At 32.1% G+C, this 27,347-nt stretch overlaps 4 protein-coding genes and 1 pseudogene across 5 annotated transcripts; 4 read left to right on the top strand and 1 right to left on the bottom strand.

Moving 5' to 3' along the window:
* Positions 1 to 775: 775 nt before the first annotated feature.
* Positions 776 to 2,634, bottom strand: LOC112499007 (F-box protein At2g39490-like; annotated as a pseudogene).
* Positions 2,635 to 6,190: 3,556 nt separating this feature from the next.
* LOC102630876 (phragmoplastin interacting protein 1) lies at positions 6,191 to 9,292 on the top strand. The gene is made up of 4 exons (XM_006485989.4): positions 6,191 to 6,886; positions 7,602 to 7,773; positions 8,389 to 8,435; positions 8,530 to 9,292. The coding sequence occupies exons 1-4, from the start codon at positions 6,312 to 6,314 to the stop codon at positions 9,161 to 9,163; spliced, it is 1,428 nt and encodes a 475-aa protein (XP_006486052.1). The 5' UTR covers positions 6,191 to 6,311; the 3' UTR covers positions 9,164 to 9,292.
* Positions 9,293 to 10,462: 1,170 nt separating this feature from the next.
* On the top strand, positions 10,463 to 15,719 carry LOC102631186 (protein ALP1-like). Its single transcript, XM_006485990.4, has 3 exons — positions 10,463 to 11,016; positions 13,410 to 15,369; positions 15,454 to 15,719. Exons 1-2 carry the CDS (start codon positions 10,839 to 10,841, stop codon positions 14,453 to 14,455), a joined length of 1,224 nt encoding a protein of 407 aa, XP_006486053.1. The 5' UTR covers positions 10,463 to 10,838; the 3' UTR covers positions 14,456 to 15,369; positions 15,454 to 15,719.
* LOC102606596 (uncharacterized) lies at positions 15,283 to 15,719 on the top strand. 2 transcript variants are annotated; one of them, XM_052440107.1, is made up of 3 exons: positions 15,283 to 15,369; positions 15,454 to 15,582; positions 15,636 to 15,719. In XM_052440107.1, exons 1-2 carry the CDS (start codon positions 15,283 to 15,285, stop codon positions 15,562 to 15,564), a joined length of 198 nt encoding a protein of 65 aa, XP_052296067.1. In that variant the 3' UTR covers positions 15,565 to 15,582; positions 15,636 to 15,719. The 2 variants fall into 2 exon arrangements, with proteins under 2 accessions (XP_052296067.1, XP_052296066.1); XM_052440106.1 differs by having other exon boundaries at positions 15,454 to 15,719.
* Positions 15,720 to 21,714: 5,995 nt separating this feature from the next.
* LOC102607087 (zinc finger protein ZAT11-like) lies at positions 21,715 to 22,711 on the top strand. Its single transcript, XM_006485993.4, has one exon. It carries the CDS (start codon positions 22,058 to 22,060, stop codon positions 22,562 to 22,564), a length of 507 nt encoding a protein of 168 aa, XP_006486056.1. The 5' UTR covers positions 21,715 to 22,057; the 3' UTR covers positions 22,565 to 22,711.
* Positions 22,712 to 27,347: the final 4,636 nt, after the last annotated feature.

Raw genomic sequence — 27,347 nt, 5'->3', positions numbered from 1 at the left:
TTACCAAGCACTTTACTTTGAATTAAATAAATGCTTTTGCCTCCAAAAGCTTGTATCTACTATAAACAATAATCTAGCCGGTGTTGAATATAAGAAACAATCTATATTTGCTTCTTCTTCCAAAATGCCTTTCATGCACAAATTTTTCCTTTCAAAGTTACAAAACTAAGATCAAGGATCAGTTTGGAATTACGGAGGCTGATGAAATAAACTGTTTGTGCTGTGCAGATGAAATAAGCTGCTGATTAAAAAAGTAGCTTGATGTTTGGTAAACTGTGCTGTTGCGGTTGCTGTGAGTTTGAAAAATAGAGTATATGCGTTTGGTAAATCTTATTAAGAAAGTGTTGTTGTATTATATAATGACCAAAATGGATATAAGTTTTAATTATTTTTTATTTTATATTTAATAAATTGTTTAGACATACTTTTTTCTTAAATATGTAAAATTAATTTAAAAAACTCAATTAAGAAAAATCTGAAGAACTTCATAATCTATTACATAAAATATGATAAAAATTTATATTTTTATATAATCTAAATAAAATAAAAAGTAATATGTATTGCATTCACAATAAATTTTTGCAATAAAATTGTGGTAGTAATATAATATCTAATGATTTATATATTAAAGTTTATAAATAAGTACGAAATAATTGTCTTTTTATCAAAATAGTAAAGTTATATTAGGTATTTTAAAAAGGCGTATGAGCTTATTGAATAAGTTGGCTGCTTATGAAAAACAACCATCTACCTACTTTTAATAGTTGCTGACGAAATGAAGAAAATTATGAGATAAGCTGCTTTTACAAAATTTACCAAACACTATTTTTATCAAAAATTATAAAATAAGCAGATTATTGAGTTTCAACCTCAATCTCAAACGGGGCCTAAGTCTCATTGCTAAAGCCTCATATGAGGATGGTTAGGGCATAACTGATTAATATGTCTCACCTCTTTCACAAACTTATAAGCAGATTCCCCTTCCTGAAACTCCAATGCCTTCACCAGACTCCTCACAGAAATCTCCTTTGAAGTTGCTACAATTTTTGGCTCCAAACAGAACACCTCTTTCAACTGCTTCGCCAATGAGATCATATCTTCTTCATTTCTAAAACCCTCCAATTTCACAAACTTGAGCTGCTTGGGTATTGTATCGTCGGCTAATTGAGTCGAGCAAGCACATGGTATTGTCAGTCTTCCAGGTTTTGGACTAATCTGCATGATTAGGAGAAATTGATTTTGGTGAACCAGTGTTGACTACAAAATTTCAGCCAAAGTTGCAACAAAATCTTACAGTTACTGAAAGTCTTTCTAGCAAAGGACAAAGTTTCAGGAAGGAGATTAAGGCATCACTGTTGTATTTTTCATCATTCTCATAATCAATCCACCATAACTCCTCTAATTTTCTAAATTGTACCCTGCGATGTGGGTAAATCAATGCCTGCAACAAAAAGGTTTAGATATCAAACGTCCCTCCGTTGAATGGGACAAGAAAAGCAAAGCGAGCTAGCGAGCTAACTAGAAAGTACAAAAACTGATCGACGCATATACCTCATAAGTCCATCTGCATAGTGTAAGAGTTTTAGCACTTCTCAAGGAAAATAGCTTTGGGCCAAAGTAAAAATCATCGATGCTATTACTCGGACCTTTTCTCAAATCAAGCATGGCATCTTCCATGGACCGACCATAATGTCTCAAAACCTCAGGAAAAAGCCCTCTATACCTCAAAGATTTAAGACAGGTGGCTGTAATGCGAACATATGTTAAGCCAGGGCAATCAAAGACTGATAATTTCAAAAGCCTTGGAGTTGCAGTAATAGATAAAGATTATAAGCCTCTGCATTTTGCAATAGTAAAGCTTTCAAGAAATGGGAATTTTGAAGCTAATGATGAGATCACCCCAGCAGTATGATGCATTACTGATACTAAGTGAAGATTTTTTATTAACTTGATACAATGATGGGGCTCACTGGAAGGGATTCTGAAATTTATGACCAAATCCCAACAAAAAAGCAATGGACATTCTTGTTTCCCGGTTGAAAAATCAAGATGAAGTTTATTACCACCCGGGGAAACAGAGCATAATAGCACATTGCCTTTGCCAAAGTTGAATTGAAGTCCCTGTAGATTGTTTAGCTCATAATAAAAGTCTTCACAGAAGTCAAAAACAGCATCAACGGCATCATCTAATGTTCCAGTTCTCTCCGAAGTTATCTTCCAAAGGTGTCTCCATCGGGTCGCAAGGAAGCTGGTTTTAACAGCAGATTTGAAAGGGAGCAATGAAATAATACAGCATAGAATGTCATTTGGTAGACTGCTAAGAAGATCAACTGGATTTTCTTCTCTCGTTATGATCAATCTGTTCCAAAAAGATTGGTTATATACTATGATGAGATTCATCAGGGTGTAATTGTGGTAAAATTAACTTTGTGAAGAAATTAACAATCCTTAATTTGTGTCATCTTCAATATTTATTAACTGCTTCTGGCCTTGATGATTCTTCTTCTACTTGTTTTTGTGCTTCTTTCCCATGTTTGGTTCTTTAATTTGCTCCGGAAGTGTTCATAATAAACAAGTATTTTGGGACTCAATAGTGTTTGGTTTCTTTGAGAATCCTACAGATGCTAGACTTGTTTCTGTGGGGCACCCGTCTCTACTAGTTACGTAATTTGGTAACCTGTGGATTCTTCATTCGTTGTAATTTTAATGAACAAATTAACAAATCCCTTTTATCCTTAATTCCGAATTTGATAGACGTTCACGTTACCTTAACCTTTTTTTTTTTAAATATTATATACAATGCAACCAAACGCAAAGTACAAATATACAATTTAAACTCAACAAATAAAAACCCAACGCATAAACTGAAGAAAAGTAAAGAAAATAAACTCTTGCAGCTAAGGAACCTTAAAGTTAAGGAAAGTAGGTGGCAGCCAACCCAATCAAATAATTATTGGTAAAATTAAATATACTTTTTTCAATACTTTTTTAAAACTTTTTACATTGGAAAAATTGATTGGAACTCCCCTCTTATTTTCAAAAAGTAATCGAATAGTTCACCTTTTCTAGGTGCGTTTCCATCTTTCAAAATTTTAGCCCATAATTTTTCAACAAAGATAAAGTCTCATATTTTAAAAAATAAAACTGTTCATAGAAAAAGTGATTTGGCCATTAAAATTTTAACATCAGGGGTTTCATTGAATCGTAAAATGTGAGGGGTTTCGATTACCTTTGAAAAGTAAGAAGGAACTTTTTTTTATGAGGAAAATACTATAATGATGTAATTTTTAATTACTATATCAATACCGTGATAAATATAAATTTTATAAATTACACATAATACTAATAAATAAAAAGTAAAATAAGTAAATTAATATAAGAGTGGTAAACTGGTGTTTTTAAAATTACAAATAAAGCAAAACACTTGTTAAAAAAAATAAAAATTTAAATTAACATTAAACATTCATATATAAAATAGTTTATTTATTTAATTTAGTTGAGCAAAAGAAAAAATTTCTCATCAATTGAATTGAAAACAATGGAAAAAGTTTTATTAAATTGGTTTAACCATAAATTCTATATTCATGATAGGACATTTATAATTTTTTTTTCATTTTTATAGTATTTGTTTACTGTACAAAATAATTAAGTAAAATCATTTTTCTTAATGTGGATCAAGTCAAAACAAAATAACAATACATTCTTATACTACTAGACATGTGTGAAATATCAAAAAAATTGGATCTAATTTTTTGTTTTATAAATATTTCATATAGTTTCAAACTTTACTTCTTAATGATATTAAAATATCATTTGTGGTTGCTGTCAATGAGATTTAGAAGGATGCAAAATCAATTATCTTACAAAAATTTTTTAAAAAATATTAAAAAAAGGTTTTCCAAAATTTGATTTTGAGAATAAGTTTTATCCTTAATAAAATTTCACATATGTAATCACATGTATTACATAGACCTAAATTTATCATTATTCAATTTGGAAATAAAAGAGTAAATATATAAGGTAATCATTATTATAATGAATTATATTTTATATTTGTAATTTTTTGTTCTTTTAAATATCTCTTATAATATTTACCAATTTTACATTTAATTTACAAGTCTTCTATTTAATTTATATAATTTATATGTTATTTTACACTTAATGTTGATGCAAGCTTTATATTGCATCTATAAATTTATGTTTTGTTCACTAATAATATATCATTTTACTACTCCTATGTTAATTTACTTGTTTTATTTTCGATTTACAAGTCTTGTGTTTTATTTACTTAATTTTTATTTGTTTTATATTTAATGTTGATTTACAAGTTTTATATTATATCTGCAAGTTTATGTTTTGTTTACCAATAATAAATCATTTTTACTACTTCTATGTTAATTTACTTATTTTACATTCTATTTATAGTTGTTATGTTTTATTTACTTAATTTTTATTTTATTTTACATTTTATGTTGATTTACAAGTTTTATATTATATTCATAAGTTTTTGCTTTATTTACCAATAATATATTAATTTACCACTCCTATATATGGTAATTTACTTATTTTACTTTTCATTTACAAGTCGTATGTTATATTTGCATCATTTATGTTTTATTTTATATTTAATGTTGATTTACAAGTTTTATATTATATCTATAAGTTTTTTTTTTTTTTGCTTACTAATACTAAACAAATTTACCACTCTTATGTTTATTTACATGTTTTATCTTTTATTTACAAGTCTTATACTTTATTTACTTTGTTTATGTTTTATTTTACACTTAATATAGATTTGCAAATTTTATTTTATATTTATAAGTTTTTGTATTGTTTATCAATAATACACCAATCTACCACTCCTATGATAACTTGTTTTACTTTCCATTTACAAATCTTATATTCTATTTAAGTAATTTATGCTTTATTTTACTTTAATGTTGATTTACAAATTTTATGTTAAATTTACATGTCTTATGTTTTATTTACACAATTTATACTTAATTACTCTATTGATACCGTGATTTATTAAGACATTATAGGAATGAAAAAAAAAAAAAATCATTTTCCCTTCTTCACGTGAAGTAGTTGTTAGTTGGACAACATAATTTTGGTTGATTTTTTTTTAAACATGATTCATTATTTCATGCAAGCTATTCATTGCTTGCTAGTTAGTTTATTGATTCACATGCAATTCTTGTTAACTTTTCCTATATAAAGAGAAAGTTAATCAACATAAATTTAGGGAGAAAAAAAAAATGGTGGATCCTCAACCAAATCAAATTCAAAATTATCCTCAAGTTGGAGAACTCAAATACCTATTTCGAAAAGATTTGACATACTGTGATATGAATCATGGTTTACTCCTCACTAAGAGGGCAACTAATTACTTCAATTCATTACCAGAGCCGATCCAAAATCAAATCGAAAACGAAACGCTAATGGCTAAGCTTTATACACCAATGGGCGCCATTGGTGCTGTAGTTATTAAGCGCTTCAGGCAGAAAAATAGTAATTACTACAAATTAATGAAACAAGATTGGAGTGGCATTGCCCACGTCAACGGCTTCTCTATTCATGCTCAAATCGATTGTTGGTGCGTTTACAATCCACAGGCTGATGAAGGAGAGCAATTGAGCTTACTTATTCAAAAGGTAATAAATAATTTAATTTTATGCAATATATATAATATATATGCATGAGATTGTTAATTGTTTCAATTAATGTTATGTTTGGCTTTGCTTTTTGTGTGTATGCATGTAGGTCAATCAAGAAAGAAGAAACTAATTAGCTGCAGCAAAGCACGGGGGCTGATCATTTGACAAATGAGAATTTTATCATAAGGAATTTAAGTTATGTATTTTTAAATATAATTATTAGTAGTAAAAGTTATTTTAAAATGATTATCGAAGTACTTTTGAATTAAATAAATGCTATTGCTCCAAAAGCTTGTATGTAGCTTAATGTAATCATAACTACATACATCATCTTTTCTAATTTTATCTTAATTCTTATCCCCCTAATCATTGCATTATTATCTATTTATAACCAAGTAATCAATTGGATATAAACCATCTAATATTATATTGCCGAAAATAAAAACACATAAATCGTTGACATGTCGGTCAAAGAAACTACTGTGTAGGAACGAACTGTCGTTTTTAAATGGAATTATGAAAAGCCCCAACTCTGTTGCTTACGACGCCGTTTCATGAGAAATTTGAACTTCAATTGCAAACAAAAACCCTAACAATGGGGGTTTAGACTTGTCCCTTAAAATTCATTTTGCTTCTCTTCTAAAGGAAGGAGAGATGGTATTATCAAACAGAAAACTGAAGCAAAAGCTAAGAACTGAAATAGCAGAGTCTTTAACATCAGCCGAAAGACCCGACCAGGATCCTAATTCTCAGGGGCATTCGTTGAAGCAGCTATTGAACTCGGTTACCCAGAAGCCCAGATTGTCAAAAAGGGAAAAGAAACGCGTGAGAACCCAAGATTCTTTTGAAGATGCAGAGACTGTGAGTAGCAAAAACAGAGGTGGCAATAGTAAAAATGTTGGGGAAGAAGAGAATAAGGAAGTGGGTAAAACGAAGAAGAAGAGGAAAAGAAATGATGATGAAAGCAGGAATCTTGATTTAGTGGGTGGTGGCGATGGTGAAAATGGTGAGAAGAAAGAGAGGAAGAAGAAGAAAGAAAAGAGGGAGAGATTGGGGGGAGAAGAAGAGAATGGTGATGTGAAGAAGGAAGCAAGAAAGTTAATGAAGAAGAAGAAGGTAAAGAAGAAACAGATGAAGAAGAAGATGAGGAAGGCTAATAAGAATGAGGAAGCAAACAAGGGAGATGATGGAGTGGTTGTAAATGAGGAATCAAATAGGGGTATTGACAGGTAATATCGATACAAACAGTTTATTGAAAAGAATTGATTGATTATTCGAAGTTTTCTTCTTCTATGTTTGTGTTTTCTATAGCTACTTTCCAGTTATATTGTAGGAAATGATTTAGTGAATGGTGATTGAACTCTATAGAGGGTATTTTGTATTGTAATTGTAAATTGAGTTGTTGGAAGATATTGGAATTGGCACAACAAATTGTAGAAAGAAAAGAGGCAAAGTAGTATTTGATGCATGCACTGAATTTTGCAAGAGAAGTTTTGGTATTCTCGCTATATTTTTCCTGTGGAAATAGTGCTACCATTTTCAGTGCTGCGGCCAAACGTTTTTGCATTTAGACGATTGAAAAGATAAGCTTGTTAAATGCTTAGCCAAAAATGCTTAATCAAGTAATTGGGATGACATTAACCTCTAATTAATGATGACACCCTGACATCAAGGTTTATTTCCTTTTTCTCTATTCCAACTAATGAACCAATGGTGAAATACTGATAATTGAGGTTTAATTATTGTTATTATATTTTTTCTGATCTTTATCTTTGACATTAGCATGAAACAGAGCATTGTTTTCTGTTTTTTTTTTTTTTTTTCCTTATTCTTTTTCTTTTGTGCATAACTTGACTTACTTTCTTAAATTGGACTTCCTTGTATGATTATTGGATAATTTTTTTCTTACAATATTTATTCTTTGTGTGTGTAATGGTTATGCAGCCAAGTAAATGGCGACATTGCTGCGAAAGTTTATGTCGGAGGCATTCCTTATAATGCAAGTGAGAATGACATTAAAACGTACTTTGAAGGCTGCGGCACCATAACTGAAATTGATTATATGACGTTTCCTGATACTGGGAAGTTTAGAGGAATTGCTATTATCAATTTCAGGGTAAGTTTCCATGCTTGTGCTGGATTCAAGTTATATCTTATTGTATTCTTCTGAACACTTTGCAATTGGATTGCTAGAATTTTTATTTTGTGTTATTTAGGTACTAATAATGTTATTTTTCTTTCATCTGTGTTTTGTCATCTAGTTGTTATTTAAATAGTTCACGCTAAGCTGTAAATTCATATTTAATAGAACGTAGAAGGTTGTGTTTCTGTTAGGTGTATAAAAGGAGAAGAAAATATTGGTTTATCTTTCCCCTTCCCATTTCTAATGTTTTACAGTAGAAATCGAGATGCATTTTCCCCCACCTTTCTCTTTCTGTCTCTATCTCTCTCTTTTTTAACCTGTTTAACTGAATAATCAGTAGGCCAAAGTCTTTTTCTTTTTGTATTCCGTTGTATCCTTATCCATTGTACCTAATTAATCAATCATTTTAGGTACAGTCAGGCTAACATTCATATCAGGTCGGATTTCCTGTTTACCTCAGTGTCTTGATGCCCATTACTTGTTCCTAATTTTGAAAACTTGTTTTAACCTGTATTGTTAAAATTTAATCCTTCTGGAATAGAGTTTGTGCCTTGCTTCATTTGAGTTTTTGTTTTATTCCTTCTACAGACAGAAGGCGCAGTGAAACGAGCCTTGGCTCTGGATGGATCTGAGATGTAAGTGAAATGAGTAATGTATCCCGAAATTAGCATATTTATGTTCTTAGCCAATTCCCGCTTCATCATGTTTATGGAACTTATAATGTCTCAGGGATGGACTTTTCCTAAAAATTCAGCCCTACAAGGCCACTAAAGCCAAAAGGACATCTGATTTTACCCCAAAAATTGTGGAGGGCTATAACAGAATCTACATTGGGAACTTGTCATGGGATATAACCGAGGAGGATCTGAAGAAACTTTTCTCAGATTGCAAAATATCATCCTTGCGATTTGGAACCAACAAAGAAACTGGGGAATTCCGAGGTTATGCCCATGTGGATTTTTCCGACAGTCTATCTTTGTCAATGGCACTGAAGTTGGATCAAGAGGTTGTGCGCGGAAGACCTGTCAAGATTAGTTGTGCAGTGCCACCTAAGAAAGGAATAAACTCAAAATCAAGATCTCTGCCTTCTAATAAGAGGGCGACTAGTAAAGTTACTGACAGTGCTGGCTTGGGGACTAGTAACGATGCTGATAATTCTGGTGCAGTTACTAGTAATGTTGCTGCTAATGCTGGCTCAGGAACAAGTGACATTACTGATCACATTGGTTTGAGTGCTGTTAGTGGTAAGATAAGGAGAAGAACATGCTATGAGTGTGGAGAAAAGGGGCATCTTTCTTCAGCCTGCCCAAAGAAAACGGCTGATCAAACAAACTCCACTACAATTCAAGTTGAACAGTTATAGGAAGTTCTAATGATCATTCTTTCTGGTTAATGAGAGATAGGCAGTTCTGTTGTGTCTTCAATGTTCTTAAGAACATCAATTGTTTGCTTTCATTGGATTAGCTGCATACTGAGCTCACATCTTTTTCCATTTTTTTCTCTTAGATAACTTTGTATCCAAAGAGAAACTGATATTTCCCCTCACAATTTCTCGTGTACGACAGAAGGGGGCAAGTGTCACTTCAAAAAAATAAAATAGTAAGTTAAAGGCCAAAGTTCTTATTTCCAATGGGCAATTGATGGTTTCTCAAGTTGCAAAATATTTGTAAAACGAAGGGAAGGGTTAAAAAAGACTAAAAGTAGAGAATATTTCTCTTATTTGATTGGAAATAAATTATGAAAAGAAAGAGAAGCAACATCTATCATTTTCTTCAGATTCACAGAGCTTCTAGTAATCTATTATGGGTGAAAGATAGATGAAAGAAACAAAGGAAAAAAAAAATCAACAAAAGAAGAGATAAGATTAGTAATTGTTTTATAATTTGCCAGAAAAAGGCGGGCGGACCGCCACCTGTTTTCAAGTAAAATCAGTAAACAACTTATAAAATAAATAAATAAAAAATAAGTAAACAATTTACTATTATGTTTTCTTAAGAGTAATGTTAGGAATTTTATGGTTTGAGTCTTAATTAATGTGGTATTTATTAATTATATGTTGAAATAGAGTAATAAATAACTTTATATTCATCATTCAATAAATGAGTGATGCATAATGTTGAAACTCAAGTTACAATTGAAAAAATATTGAAATCTCTAAAATTATTGTTTTCTTCATTACCAAATATTGGCTAAAGGTTAAATGAGATAAATAGTGGGTTTTATCCCACCAACTTGACTATAATGGAAATTGAAATATTAACTAGTTATATAAATCACCAATTGTTGTTATATTTATGTGATGCTACATATTTGTTTTTTTTTAATTACATTTCATATTTATAAAAAATAAAGACATATTCTGCTCTCAAATAATATACATTTGAGTGACTCAAAGTTTTGTCGCAATAACTAAATAAGGAGATTACAATCATACAAGGTAAATATTAAAATAAATAGAAAGTAATAAATAAAATAATCACAGTCATGTAGGAGAAATATTATAATATATCGAAAGTCAGAGAATCACAACAATATATTTGTAAATATTAAACTTAATTCATGAGAAAAAAGAATATCATCATTATTAGGGAAATAATTACATATATTTTGAAAGAAAAAAAAGTTTTGAGAAATCAAGTAAATACGCAATAAAGAAATAAAAGGAAGAGAAGGAAGGCTTAGGCAAGGCAGAGGCACCCTGCCTAAAAACGCTACACAAGTTTTGATTAGTTTCGAATCGCTTCTCTTGCTACATTGTCTTTGCTTTAACAACAAAAATCATCCCACTCCCACGTCACTCTCTTTTAAACTCTTTTGTTTCCATTGAAAGCCATTTCCGTTCACTCTCCTCTCAACTTCTTTCTTTATTACTGCATGCTTTGAAACCCAAAACAACGACCCACTGAAACAACAAAACACTCGAAACTTTGAACCAAAAACCAAAACTTGAAACAAAAACACTCGCCACTTAAGCATCTTTATCAATCATAGCTCTATTGTTGTGTTGGAGGAATTATTTGATTTTGGTTAACGTTTTAATGGGACCCATTAGAGGGTTGAAGAGGAGAAAGAAAGCAGAGAAGAAAGTTGACCAAAATGTCTTGGCTGCTGCTGCTGCTTCTGATGGTGATGGTGATGGTGATGCTGATGCTGATTCTTTGGTGGCACAACCTCAGCCCTTGGATTGGTGGGATAATTTTTCCAGAAGAATTTCTGGTAATATAACATTCTCTCTACAGTGTGTTTATGTTATGCATTCTATGTATATTTTCATTTGTTTTGATATATTGTTGATTGATTTTGGGTCCGTGCATTGTTTTGTTTCTTGTTGGGTATGTTCGTTTCGTGTTTCTTTTCAGAGTATTTGAAGTGGTCACTTTGTATTTGGTGAACACTTATGACCTGGGTCGATTTTGGTTTGCCGTAATTCGATTGATCTTTTTATGTATTCCATTATCAAAATAGTTTGATTATATGTATGAAACAGTAGATAAATTGATTGCTGGCATACATTCCTTGTGATTTCACATTATCCTGAACTCATGTTCATATTTCATGTAAGAGGACCCCTGGTTGGTATTTGTTTCCACATATAATATGCATTGTTTTCTTTGTGTTTGGTTTTTTGTGTTTTTGCACTACTTTGATATCACATTCTTTAGAAGTAATCTTACTGGGAATATGAGGCCTTTTATTTACTTGTTAGCCTATGAGTTTAGTGGATCTTAGAATATTGGTCATCCAGTTATTTTATCAGATTTCAAATATGTACTTCAAGGAAAAAAAAATCCCTTTTCTCTTGGATTTGTTATTAATTAAACTTTGGATCCACCTTACTGAATCTCTAACTTTAGCAGCTATTACTATGGTTGTATCTAACTTTTAGAAGTTCTGAATATGAATATATGAGGTTGAGGCTGTATGTAATGTTATATTTGAGGGTAATTTCATCACTGTTTTACAGTTTTATTTGACATGCATATACATAATGTAACTGATTAGTAAACACTGTATCATCAATTGCCCCCATAGAAATATAAGTTTATAGGAGTTGCATGGTATTGTGTTCGTTCACAGTCTGTTTCCACTGTCTTTTTTCACAAAGTGAAGATCTCATTAAGCTATAGATTTTCTCCGTTGAATATTATCATTTTGATACAACATAGTTTAGTTTTGTGCCAAAATATCATATGTTCCTCATTTCTTGTTATCTTCTCCCTTAACTTGGTAAGATTTATGCTGAAGAACCATACCCACCTATATGTGGATAAATGGTGGCGGTATTCAGGTTGATTTTGCTTTGAAAACAATAGTAGGTCAAGACATATTTACGTGAGTTAAGCCATGATTATCAATGACTTACTTTAGGACATAGCTCTAGGTGATGGTGGATGGGTGATCAAGGGATTTATGTTGAATGAAAAATGCATTCATCCTTGGAAGAAAAACCACTTTATTGGTGTTTGTCATCATCTGTACTTGACTATCATAATATGAGTGCTTAGGACTAATTGATGCTAATATTCTATAGCACCTTGAGTATCAAGTCCAGAAGATGTACTGATCCAACCTTGTCCTTTTAGTTCCATACAACCTTGACAATTTATGGTGTGCTGGATACTTGTGCAGTTGAAGAACTTATTTGAATAAGAGAGTCTGGAATTTGATCTAAATAGTAATTTGTCATATAATTAGATCTTGAAACTTGATGGTGTGCAGTTAATAGTGTGGTTGAAGTACTTATTCAGTAACAGACCTAGGAATTTGAACTAATATAGTAATAAATTACATACTTTTTAGTAAATCCTCTCAAAATGTTTTACGCAGCCTCCTTGCATACGGCGAATTCTCAAAGCAGTGGTCAATCAATCTCTTCTAAATGATCCATACATTATTCTTTTGAGGGCCTGGGGTGGTGGGGTTTCTTTTGCACTGGGTGGGCAGAGTTTCCTTCCTAGTTCACTCAATACAGTTTTTGGACCAGTAGTGAAGAACTTTTCTACTTTCTTCTTATACCTTCATATAAAATTTTATTAAGGCCTTCCAATAGATGAAATGGAACTTCATGTATTGAACTGGTAGGATTGTTAATAATCCACATGAAGGTATAAAATTGACCATGTGGACACCAAGGTGTCTTAGTGAGCTTTAGTCAGTTAAGTCTTGATTGCTGAGATGTGAGATCTGATAATTGTTTATGCTCATGTAAACCAGAAAAACTGATAGTAGAATATGCATTTGGAAATTCATATACAAGGCTATTATATGATAAAGTGTATGATTTCCAGTGACTTTGGTGAATGCTTTTCAGTACATTATCAGTGTAGATTTTCACTTGGAAAGTAAAATCATAGTACTTGTTCTTCCATTTTTAGATGCAAAGCAACTTATCCTCTTTCTTTCTGAAATAAGGTTTGTAATATAGCTACCTTATGTTGGTAGGGCTGATCTCTAAATTAGTATGACTTTAACTGCTTTCACCTTCCTTACACTTTAGTTTTATTACAGTTAATCTTTTAGATGTTCTTTTATTTTCACTATGAAAGTTGACATGAAATTCAGAGCTTCGCATATGCACAAGTGACTATATTGTCTCTTCCACTTTATAGGTCCTTTATTTGGATCGAAAAAATCAAAGAATTTTGAATCTGTTTTTAAAATATCGAGAAAGACATTCGACTACATATGCTCACTTGTGAAGGAAGATCTGGCAGCCAGGCAATCAAATTTCTCCTTTTCAAATGGAAAGCCTCTATCGCCAAATGATATGGTAGCCATTGCCCTTAGGAGGCTTAGCTCTGGCGAATCGTTACAAATCATTGGTGATTTATTTGGGTTGAACCAGTCGACTGTTTCCCAAGTAACCTGGCGGTTTGTGGAATCAATGGAAGAAAGAGGGCTCCATCATCTCCAATGGCCTTCAAAAGAAACAGAAATGGAAGACATAAAGTCCAAATTTGAGAAAATTCGTGGCTTTCGTAACTGTTGTGGTGCAATAGACATTACGCACATTGTCATGAATATACCAGCAGTGGACCCAGCAAATAATGTCTGGTATGATCGTGAGAAGAACTATAGCATGATCCTGCAGGGAATCGTGGACCCAGAGATGAGATTTCGTGACATAATCGCTGGCTGGCCAGGAAGTTTAACCGATGCTCTTGTTCTCCGGAACTCTGGCTTCTTCAAACTTACTGAAGAAGGGAAAAGGCTTGATGGGAAGAGTTTACAGCTTTCAGAAGGAATAGAATTAAGAGAATACATAATAGGGGACACAGGTTTTCCCCTATTGCCATGGCTTCTTACTCCCTACCAAGGGAAAGGCCTCTCTGATATTGAAGCTGAGTATAACAAACGACATTCTGCTACGCGAATGGTGGCACAGATGGCTCTAGCAAGGCTTAAGGATGTATGGAGGATAATTCATGGAGTAATGTGGATGCCTGATAAGAACAGATTGCCTAGGATTGTCCTTGTTTGCTGCTTGCTGCACAACATTGTCATCGACATGGAGGATGAAATGCTAGATGAGCTGCCCTTGTCATATCATCACGACTCTGGTTATCATCAACAAACCTGCGAATCTGTCGACAAGACTGCCTCTGTAATGAGAGATAACCTTTCTCTCTACTTATCTGGAAAATTGCCTCCTTGAAATTCATCCTTCTCGGGGTGGTTATGTTTGGTTCATTTATATAGGTTTACTGATATGCTCTAAATCAGTTGCTTTTGGAAGTCTGTCTTGTCTAGTTTTTTTTGTCTTTACAGAGAACTTTAGTGAATCTTTACTTATAACATGGATTCTATTAGTTTAATTGGGAATTTATCATTCTCACTTCTCAGTCTAATACTTTTATGGTACTGTCTTCAGTGACAGAAGTTAAAATGAGTTCACTTAAGTATGAGCTGCCATTTCTTTTATCTCAGAAACTGTGAATCTTCTTTTTCAGGAAGCAAAATGTGTAGTTTTCAGATCGTAAATGATAACTTGTATTTTTTGACACCTTATCTTTAAAAGCTAAAATATGTAATGTGTCATGTTCTCAGAAGGCTTTACAAGCAGTGTGACCTTCAAAATTTTCTGAATATTTCAAATTCTATTCCAAAATTAATTGTTAATAATAATATTTGAACAAACATACTGGAAATTTTACAAAATGACTTAAAACTAAGATTAATTAATCATAATAATCTATTACCATTTTTTTAAATTTTAGTAGCAAAAAATGGGCATTATTATCGAAAATGCTATTTTTGAACTATTAAATAGTGAGTTATTTTTATAAATTGGATCTAGTAACATGAAATTTTTTATTTATGTAATGACGTGGCAGAAATTAGTTAAATAGTAGAGATCCGGAGGACAGATTACGGTATGGTAGGAGCAGCTTTTATTATTCAAAAGAACTCCGGTCTATCACTGCAGGAGAGGAGGAAACTAAAACCCCCAAACACAGCCAAATCTAGGGTTAGGGTTTTAATATGGCAAATTTTGAAGCGAAGCAGCTCCTCAAAGACAAGAAATTCTGGTTCGCTTCTTTTCTCATTGCTTGGGCTGCTGCTCTTCAGGTGACCCTTCTTTTTATATCACAAAATTTCCATCATAACGTTTCAAGTTTTGTTTCTTGATTTTCGTTTTGGTCCTCTTTGCAGGGGCACGTGATGTGGTTACAGAGGCAAGATTCGTTCCAGCAAAATTTGGTACCATCAACCAAGGCAATGATACCGATGAACAAGAAAAGTGAATTAAATGAAGAATGTTAGTGAAAGTGACTAAATTTTTAGATTTTGTATTTGAAGAGTAAAGTTCCATTTTTTGGTTGATAGGTTAGTTTGTATTGCTTATAGTAATAACACTAGAGGATGAATTGTTGTAATTTATTGCCTCCACTGAAATTTGATAATTGATGTTATGATTACACATTTGAGCTTTGCGAATTGCACTTATGTTGGGTAGATTTTTAGTTCATTATTAACTGCAGTTTGTTATCCTGCCAAACTGCATGAATTGGAGGTGGAGGTTGCCGATTCTTGACCATTGAGTTGATGTCAATTACACTAGAGAGACCAACCAAAAACAATATTAACTTTTGCTTCATTAATTAATATCAGTATTGTGCCTGCTTTTTTCCTATTTGCTGCTATTGTGGTAGATAATTTGTGTAACGTTCCAGTTTTCCCAAAACTTGAACCCATAAGTTTCTGTCGTTCATGTATTCTTTGTCTCTGTTTGAGACATCGGGACTAGATTGTTTTGTGATCTCTACATTAATGAAGCAATTTCTATTATCTTTATGATGTCTATGTTGGCTCTATAGCAAAACTTTTAGATGCCAAACTTATTGCCAATGGCTTGATTCTAATTGGAAGATAGAATTGAATGAAGCTTTACAATTAGTTTCATAGAATACTTTGTTCGAGCACTCATTTTTTTGGTTGAAGAGTTTCTTCAATCTAGATGTGCATAATGTCCACTATGATTATATGTTCCCTTAAAACATATTGTTTGATTTTTTTGAGGAATGGAGAATGGCTATGACAGGCAGGGTAGTTGATTAGGTCATTAGTTCATCAGATCATGAAGACGTAAAGATCCAGCCTGCAATAAACTATTTTCTGCATGTGAACAACTAACTGAAAAGCGCTCCTCATTGTGACATTTCTTTCAGGTTGGTATCCCTCACCCTTTGATCTAGAAGTGGATATGCTATATCTGTAGAAATAGTAGATTTGTTAATAGAAATAGGGGGATTGGTGGGACCCTAACATTGGAACTTAAGCTGCCAGAAAGTGGCAACTGAAATGAAAAAGTTTTAAGAGAAATACTAGGTACAGTTGTTAGCTGTTTATGCAACACATGAACCAAAATTCAATTTCTCAATCGCACAGTCCATTATTTTTCATCATCACAAAGAATTTTGAGTATCATTCGCTGAATATAACGAGTGTGTTAGTGGTGGTGGTAGTTTAACTGGGCACATCCTCATGTCTTAATTCTTATATCCATTTCAGTGACCATACAATCTGTTCAGTTAGTCCAAAATCTCATTATCACATGTCTTAACTCTTATATCCATTTCAGTGACCATACAATCTGTTCAGTTAGTCCAAAATCTCATTATCACGAGTTCTTGCACTCTTACTTGTCCCACAGAATGCAAATTCTAGATATCTTTGAATCATTTGTAGTTAAAAAATGTCAAGAATTGGCCTCTTAACTGCAGCAGAGACTTGGAAGTGTCTGAGCAAGGATTAGTTGGAATTATGTAACAGCAAATGAAAAATTCCTTGTTGAATTTTAGTACTATTATTGAAAAAATCAGTACTCAAAAGTCAAAACATCATAAGAATAGCCTGCTCATCAATTTTCACACTCTTTCCCTTTTTTAAACCGCCGTGAATCAGAGGGAACTTGTGCTTGGAACGTGGAAATTGTATAAGCATGTGTGGCTGCTCTGCTAATTAGTGAAAAGATTTCAAGTACTGTATTTGAAGATTAACATTTTACTAATATTGCTTCTGGAATGTCTCCGTACCACCTCAGCGGACTGCTAGTAGATATTGGCATATCTCAGATGAAATGAAAAGAAAAATGAAAGTGTATATTTGGGGGACCACCCAGTAGTTGTGTTGTGACATGCTGTCTTTTGGGCACAAATATCCGAGTAGCTCCATAACAAATATAATCTATGGTTAAGTCTATTAGACCACCAACTTTTTTTTTTAATTCCTTTATTAATCCTAACTAGAAGGAGAATTTTTTTTTTCATGCTTTTTTTTAATAGTTATTGTAGCCTCTGAAGCACCTATTCGATCAACTATTGTTTTGCCAGGTTATTGTGGCAAAAGTTCGACTCATACCAATCAAAAAGTGTAGTATGTCATGACCTTCACCCATTCAACTAACGATATATGTAATAAGTCATGACCTCGGTCGTATTTGTGATTCACATGGTGTTTAAATGTATGATAGTTCTTATACCTTAGATAAAAATTTAAGAAGTTTAAAACAAAAACGACAGAGTCGTTGCATCACAAGGACTAACTCATGCCCAAAGGCTCTTTTGAAAAACGGAAGAACTTAACCAGGTTAATCTCCAGCGAAACTGCTAATTTTCCCATTTCATGCCACGTTTGATGAAGAAGCACTTCTTATTTGACAAAGAGCACTTCTTGTTTGATGCGATATTGAAGGAGAAATACATGGGAAGTTTCCAAAGTTTTGAAAATAAATTGTGCACCGGTCCGTTTCTTCGATAATGACTGATCAGTTGTGGCATTCCATAGAGGAAAGTAAGGGGACATAATGGAACTCCAGAAAACTGGTCAGGGTCTAGCGTTTAAACTAGAGCATGATACATTTCCAGGATTATTTATTCCAAAAGTATATTGAAGTGAGAACTGAGAACGAGTGTTCTTTTTGCTGCTTGGTTTTGGTAAACTGCCAAGCCCAGCAGCAAAACTGGAAATTAATATAACACGTTTCATGGTTTTAGACCCTTCTTTAAAAGAAATGAATAGTCAAATTAAACCGTCAAATAATAAACTGACACCCCAACCAACCTAGTGTACATACATTGACGTTTCATAGTCTTTGGCTTCACACCAAAAAATAAATAATAATAGTAGTAATAATGACAATAATAATAATAAATAAATAACAAAGAAACAAACAAGAAGCAAAGTTTTTCACACGGGGGGTCCATCCCCTAATTAGTGTTAATTAGTCTGAACAACATAACATAGATTGATGTTGCTTTTAAGTCTTGATAACATACATTTTAGTCCTGGCGGAATATGGTAAAGTTGAACACATTGCTGACTTTAAAGCAAGCCTTTCTTTGACTTCTCATAAATCATATCCCAGATTTAGCTAAATTGCATGTCGATGTTGGTTTATATAAATTATGTGCGTATAATTCAAAGGCACACTTGCAATGTTGACTAAATTAAAATATTATTTGCAGCAAACCCCACTTGGTGATCAATAACTTGTTCTCTTAGCCAACTAACAGCAAATATTAATTACATTAATTCTTCACTCAAACGTCACCGTTGTTTATCTTAATTTTCTTCTTTGTTATCTAAAGCCAACGCTTTCTTTCCTTGTTGGTGATCAATGAATGATTCATAGTTACATATACAATTTGACTCACCATATTAAGATAGCGGTGTGTATCTACACGTGTACAAATACGTATCAGTAGTATAGTTTATCTGCCATTATTTGAATTCACACTCTTGACAGATATATATATATATATATATATATAATTGTTTGGTTTAATTTCAAATTACCCCTCGTGAATCAACTATTTTCAAACGATAAATGCTCATTTAGTTTTTATATTATAAGGTTAGTATCCATTTAGTTCCTATATTTTTAAAAATACCAAAACATCCCTCCCGTTAAACTATTGATACCTTGCCGTCACTTTTTTTTTTTTGACTTGTTTTTACAATATTATTCTCTTACAATAATAATTTTTTTTGGGACATTAACAAAAAGAAAAAAAATTCAAATTACCAATCTAATCCCAATATATATATTAATTTTTGTGGAAGCTCACTTATGTCCAAAAAATTAAACTATAAAAAAATAAATTATCAATATTTTTGGACTAATAAAAAGAAATTAATATGTTAACTCCTCAACAGAGTGTTCCATAAAAGTTAATATGTACTCTTTTAGTAGCAAATTTTGTTTTTTGGGATTAATTGGTAATTTAATTTTTCCTTTTTATTAATGTTTAAGAAAAAAAAGAAACATTATTGTAAGAGCAAGCTAAAAGGAACAAAAAGTAATGGTAGAGATGTATTTTAAAAAATATAAGAACTAAATGGGCATTAATATCAAAATATAAAAACTAAACGAGTTTTTATCCATCTTGAAATCACGGCATTTTAAAATCTCAATTTACCCTTGTTTTTATTAAGAAGACAAACTTTTCTAATTTTTTTTTTGAACAAAAATGGAGTAAATTGAAGTTTTCAAATGCAAAAAGAATGATTTGAAGATAGTCATCAATTCACGAAGGGCATAATTCGAAATTTACCCTAATTTTTGTATCAAAATTAAAAAAAAAAAATCGTTACTTAGGAGAACGCAGTACGTATGTAGTACGCGGGACAGCGCAGAGTAGGGGTTCCGTAACACTAAATTTATTATGAACATTAATTGTCAGGATGTGCCCACCATGGCCATTTGGAGAGCATGAGTAATACTACATTAACAAGCTGAAGCTAGGCCTAACCACTAATAGTTGGGTCTACCACCTCAGTCAAGTCGGTCTTACAAAAGTACATATTCATCAGGTCTTCCTCCATATGTACTTAGATCTCCTACAAGTGTAAGCTTATCATCCAAGCTAACGACTTGATTAAGCTTAGATCAAATTTGAACAAGCCATAAGCATGTTTAGGTCAAGTTCATCTCTTAAATTGTCATTAATTATCAATTGATGTTGATGATGACCGACCAGTGATGACATTTTGGACACCAGTATTTGATTGAGAATAAAATCTTAGTCATGTATCGAAGTCAATACATGTAACACATGCATGTATTATCATTTTCATTAGTATTTTATGTGCCTGTTAATTGAGCTCGATCAATAATTATTAAGAAATACTAACCAAAGGCGAAGATAAGTAGTACGTAGAAAATGAAATACGCGTTCAATGATGTTAGCTTGTAACGAGTACTTCCAGGGAACGTGTCAGCTCCAGCCCCACTTGTGAGACAATCATCAACCGCGAAACTTCCAATCTTTTCAATCGTGTACTTACAATTTGAAAGAATTGAACATTCTGTAAAAATAATTATCGTTCCGTAATTTAAAGGACTGCATACAACCACACCTTATAATAAATTTTTATTTATTTAGGTGTCTTTAATTATATCAGATGTGATACAGATAAGTAAACGACCAACTAAACATTACTTGCTTTATACAAGATGCATTAATTGTACATTTGTTTGAAATCCAATAATTCAATTAGGTGAGGACAACATAGAATTAGAATGTTCAATTTTTCTCCCAACATGATCAACAAAGAAATGGCCGATAATTAATTACAGCATAGCTGGATCCTAATTAACAACTCATCAAATAAGAGAATTTAAGTTGTTTTGAACCCCACGGCACTGCAATTTACAATCTATAAACCAACATTTTGATTTCTTCTAGAAATTACAGATTTTTTTTTTCAATGATAGAAATTGTAAATTGAATGTAAAAGACAAAATGGGTATGGATTTTTTTTTTAAGAGCAAATCAATATCAATGTAGTGGTATACTGATATAGTAAAGAGTACTGGCTGAGCTGATAAATTAAGGGAAAATGATCAAGACCCCATCTTAATTATGTAGGCTGGTACCAAACCCAAAGGTCAATAGTCAAGTTGTTAAATATCCTAATCAACAACACTGAAAACAAAAACCAAGAGTTAAGAATTGCTTTAAGCTTATATACTATTTATCTATGAATTATTCTCAATCAATGTAGGATATTCTCCTCAAGAGTTTATTAAGATTTTGTGATAAGAATTCAAATCGGAAGAGAATTTGATTTTTTCTTTAATCGTTTTGAATTTTATACAAATTCATGAAAACTTGTCTCCACAATGTCTCCATGTTCATTTTTGTTATAAGATAAGCTTGGATTGAACAATCTATATTATGACACATCTGAAACATTTAATAGCTAGTTTGAAGAAGACTTACAAACTTTTACTAGTTTAATTTTCTTAGAAAAGCAAGTCAAGTACGTTAAACCCTTTGCACACTAGGATCAATTTCAACTAAAGCACTAATACAAATTAATTTTATAGTTTCACATGAGCACTTAAATATACATGTTGTTATATTGAAAAAGAAAAATGATCGCGTTCTAAGAAGCTGAGAGGATTCTTAGAAGCTTGAAGATTCCAAGCAATAACCCCAGTGATGAGTTGTTGATCTGTAAGCGGCCTACGTACGTATGTGTTGGCTCAGCAACAGAGTCATGCTGACGTGTACATCTTTCCGGCTCGTTTACTACTAACCAACTCATTGGAATGTTGGCAACCTTGTCTTATTCCCTAAAATCTCTACTAATTAACTTACTTATTCCACAAGTTAGAAGAGGGCACAAACGTCATTTCTTACAGTCAACGTTGACTTAAAACCAACCTATTAAAGTATGCAGACAGGAACCGTGCATCTCTCTCTGAACTTTTCTTCCAATCAAAACACAGTCGTTTTCACACCAGATCATGAAGAGAACATTTCAAGAACCAACAGAGCTTAATCACAGCTTAAATATGGCGAACTGCTTGATGTTTATGCCACACGGGGGGGACTTTGACGCCGTTAATGGCGTTAACATGGCGGTAGCTGATAGAGCTTTCGAGTGCAAGACATGTAACAGGCAGTTTCCATCGTTTCAAGCTCTAGGTGGGCACAGGGCGAGCCACAAGAAGTCGAGGGTGACGGAAGGCAGCGGAGGAGGAGCCGACACGCAGCAGTCGCCGGTGAAACCCAAGACTCATGAATGTTCAGTTTGCGGGCTTGAGTTTGCTATAGGCCAAGCCCTAGGTGGGCACATGAGGAGACACAGGGCGGGTGCTTCGCATGCAAATGAGAAACTCTCAGCTTTCAGTAGTCTTTCGGATACGGCACCGTTGGTGGAGAAAGCTAACAGCAGAAGGGTTTTGTGCTTGGATTTGAACTTGACTCCATATGAGAATGACTTGGAATTTTATAGGCTTGGCAGTAATTAGGAAGAGAGGTTCATTAATTAGTTGATTTGAAGAAACTAAAGCACATTAGTCGATTTGCTTGTAAAATGGAGTAAGATTGTACAGAGAGGTTAGTTGATTTTATAAAAATATACGAGCATAGCTCATAATTAAAAGTTAGTTCATGAATTGAGGTTTGTCTCAATCTTATATTGTTTTTTTATTCTCAGCCGATGTTTTGAATACTTTTCCCATGACATTTAGTTAGGTGATTAGTTTATTAGTTGGTAAATACAGAAATTGGAACAACGTATACCTTGATCGCTGCCTTGTATTCTCTATCGAAATAGTCCAAAATCTTTTGTGAAAAAGAAAATAGTCCAAAATCTTATTAATATATATAGTTCCTTGGACAGGCAATCATTGTAGAAATCTTTGATTCATTTGTACTTATAAGAATGTCGAATTCGATGGGCGTTCATAAATTTTCCGCAGAGACTTGGAAGTGAGCAAGGATTAGTTTGGAATGATGTAATAACTAATAAATAATGAACAACAAGAAATAATTAAATTTCTTCGTGGAATTTTAGGATTACGTTTTATAATATATATATTAAAAAATAATACTCATACATCAGAAGAATATGACTGCTCATCTCTTTTCAATAAAAACGAAATAACCCAGGTAGTTTTGACTACAGGCCATAATAAAAACTTCGATTATCTCTTGCTATGTCCTTCATGGTTGTTCTAGAAAACGAAAAAGCCAAAGTGGGGTGAATAGGTTATTATTGCCCATTTTCGGGGTAAATTCTCCCTTAGTTATTAAGGTTTGGGCTAATTATTCAATCAGTCTATATATTTTTAAAAATTATCCAAATTGTTGGATCTAAATCTAATTAATCATTTTCACAAAAAAAGAAAGAGAGAATGCATTTTTCATCCCTAATAAATGTCATCTTTACTGCTTATATTCCTGTTAGATTTTTAATTACTAGTTTTATCTCTCCTATTAACTAAGAGATAACATATAAAGTTAATGATTTTTGGTTCATTTACTAATCTGCTCATTTTAGAGGATTTTGTAACATTTCTAAGTAGTTAGTGCCAAAATTAAATAATAGATTAAAAGAATTAGTCCTATATAACTACCAAAAGAACGCTTGCATTTTGCATTTTTTGCTAATCCTAATGAATTGCACCAAATTTTAATTTAAAATTTTTAAAATGTCACACTTGAACAACTCTTGTATCCTTATTTTTACAATTAATTATGTTATCTCTTAACAAGAGGGATGCAATAGGTAATTAAAAATTTAGTAGGGATGTAAGTAGTAAATATAACAGTTATCGTAGGCGAAACATGCATTCTCTTGGAAAAATTTCCCAAGTTTGGAGAGAACAATTACGCATTCATATATAAATGTTTGTTTCTTAGAGAATGGGAATATTACATTTTTTAGCAGTATTTTGAGGCAAGTATAGTATTGGTTAGCTTAGCCAATTGGAAATATAGAGATAATTAATTTGATTATTTGATACAAGTTAGAGTCTCAGGGAATTAAAATGGGTCAGGATCTTGGGTAACAATTGAAACATGCATGAAAAATTTCAAGAAAGATTTTGTTCCAAAACTGAAGTCAGAAGAATATATTAGACCTTTCTGTTGGGCGGTGGGTAAACTGCCAAACCAATTAAGAAGCAGAAGTGGAAATATTCATCGCAACTTTTGTAATAGTTACAATTTTTATACAATCAGTCGGTTACAAATACATGAGAAGCATAACGGCTTGTTCAAATGTGTTCAAAGTCAATACTCCCTTCAAGCGGTGGATGAAATAGCCACCAATTAAACAGCAGATACAATTGTCCCAAGATTTTCTTTTATAGTCGTGTATAGATATTTAAACGTGTTTAGTACCGCTTTAGCTGCCGATATTTGAACTCTCGCACCCTCGACGCATACATAATTATTTGAAAAATAATTGTTTTGACTATGCAAAACTAAAATATTGAAAATTTGTTAAGTTTTAGAGGACTTTCTAGATTTTTTTTTTCATACCATGATTTATAAGAAATTCATTAGCTACGTACGGAATATCATAATTATCTCAATAAAAAGTCAAAATTCATATTCTGTACATATTTATCTATATAGAATTTTTGGGTAATTTTACAACGTTATGGAAGAGGTTGGAAGTTAATTTTTTATAAAAAAAAAAGTTTCAAACCAATAGTTAGCAGGAAGAAAGAGATGTCTCTATTCTTCGACCTAATTCTCGATGTGTGAAGGGAGATTTTAGGGTTATCTCGCACGGATAAATTGTGGAAAGGGCTGATTGTCAATTTATAATTAAGTATTAAGGCGAGCCTTAAAATTTAGGTGGCATTTTGGGTTTTAAGAAACGGGAGACAAGTCAACACATTATTATACCATGTTGACATAAAACAAGAGATCCATATATTAGAATTAGTGATGAATTTTATATATTTTTAGTTCTTGTTTTTGTTTCCCCCAAAAAATAGGAGGTTGGCATAGCCCAAATCAATTTTTTAGCTCCCAACTTCTCTAGGATTCAAATTCCAAGTGTTCCACTGAATAACTATATTTAGAAACTACTCACCCATGCTTATAGGGCCCAATAAATTTTACATTTAATCAGCACCAAATCTAGTTACAAAGAAATTGCATAAAAATATAGAGAAATAGACATTCATTCTTTGGTTCTAATAATTTTATAAACTATGAAATCTGTCATTCAATAAATAAGTGACACATAACAATGAAACTCAAATTTGAAATCCTTAACATTATTATTCATTCTTATTGGTTCAATATAGCGCAAAGACCAAATTTGCAGAAGAAGATCAATCACATAAAAGGAAAAAAAATCAATCGTATAATTTGGGATTGCTTTTCATATACATTTCTATTATTGCAGCCATAATGGCCATGATAATTATTATATTCATACGTTTTCTTCATTTATGTAAAATTGAGTTAATATATTGATTTTGGTTCATAAATATTCATGGAATCATTATTTAGTAATTAGTACAGAGTTTCGCATTTTTAGAAACGCCTACAAATAAATTTCTGTAGAATTTGACTCTTCGTATACATAATTGTTAGTCTGCATTCTAAAAAAATGGAAATTTACACCTAATAATTTTTATTAATTAGGTGTATATATCTACATCAAAATCAATATTTAATTAAGTACGGCTGACAACTCTAATGAAACAATTACTTCTTTTTTGTAACGATAGGGATGGGTATAATCTAAATTAATTTTTTAACACACCTTATCTTCGAACATGAATGAACGAACTAACCATTGCTTATTTAATTGATCCTTACAATTCCTTTCTGGAAAATCCCAAAAAATAAAATAAAATCAACTAGGCGCTTTCTAGATAATTTAACAACTCAAGAAAGAATTTAAGTTTCTCTTTTGAACCGCACGGCACTGCAAATGGAGACTACGTGCACCTATTCTTCTAGAAATTTTAGCTACTTTCCCCTCCTTTTTCTTCCCCTCTCTCTGTTGATGATGATAGAAATTGAAGATGAAATGTTGATGAAAAGACAAAAGGGTATGGTTTATTAATTTTGGTAAGACTAGTACCAAATCCAAAACTACACTAGGTGAAGTTGTTACCCTTCCTGTTCTCCATTTTTTATGTAGAGGAAGTATAGTGATGATTATTCTTTCAATTTTTTTTTTTAAGCCTAATAAACTCAATTTCCTCTTCACCCTTTGAGCAGATTCAAACCATAGAGTTGTTATTTCCACTCAAGAAATTTTATCAATCAAGCTATCTGAATCAAAAGCCTTCTAATTGAATTACACAAAATTAATTATATAATTATAATAATTCTATTAATTCTTCTTATTCTATAGTTTTCTTTGCTTTAATAAAATAAAGCAGATGATGAGTTGGCCATCGAAAGTCAATTTATGATTAACACTGTCACCAAGGAAATAAACAAAAATTCATAAAAGAAAGTTAAAGAAGCATCAACCTTAGCAGCAAATTAAAATTCTAGTCATGCTTTCGACTTAAAAAACTTAGTTGAGCAATGAATAGCATATAAACACACCAAACGCAATGTTTTTATTAATTTTAAGTGTAAAATAGTCTCAAATTAGCTTGAAAAAGGGTGATACATGCACTTATTTGTAGATGGATTATTCCACTTTTCAAAATATTAAATATTTAAATGTCTAAGGTCTATCTTTCTAAGAAATAATATCAGAGCGAAATTTTGGTAGTAAAAATATGTAGCAAACTCAATTTTAGATGAATGAACTAATGCAGATGTTGATTATTTCTCCATCGAAGAGAGTTTTGTCTGAATTGTTGAATTTTCAATAGCTTTTATTGTCCTAGATTCTCTAGAAAAGGGATGATACCTAAAATGCTAATTTTTTTTAAATTTGATACTTAAATGGTCTAGGTCTATTTCATAACAAATGATATTAATCGCTTTTAATTTCTTTTTCAAAATGATATTAATCGCTTTGAATTGCAAGGAAACTTTGCTACCAACTCTACAACGACTCCATTTTCGTTATGAGATAGCGGATAAGCTTGGATTGAACAGTCAATTAGTCTATTCTACGAATTTTAATGGCCAATTTGAAGAAGAGGCCGGCGCAAGCTTTTAATCTCCCTTAATTTCTCGATTGCAAGAACAGTCAATACACACTTGACTGTTCCCAGAAGCTTCATTTTCTCCGCGTACACACAAACTCTATAAATGGAAAAAGAATTGTAAAAAATAAAATAAAATAAAATAAAACACGTGAAAGACAATAAT

The sequence above is a fragment of the Citrus sinensis genome, chromosome 4 (genome assembly GCF_022201045.2).
Source record: "Citrus sinensis cultivar Valencia sweet orange chromosome 4, DVS_A1.0, whole genome shotgun sequence".
In the NCBI taxonomy this organism is placed as follows: domain Eukaryota; kingdom Viridiplantae; phylum Streptophyta; class Magnoliopsida; order Sapindales; family Rutaceae; genus Citrus; species Citrus sinensis.
Note: the sequence above shows the minus strand (reverse complement) of the source record. Positions and strands in the feature narration are given on the sequence as shown.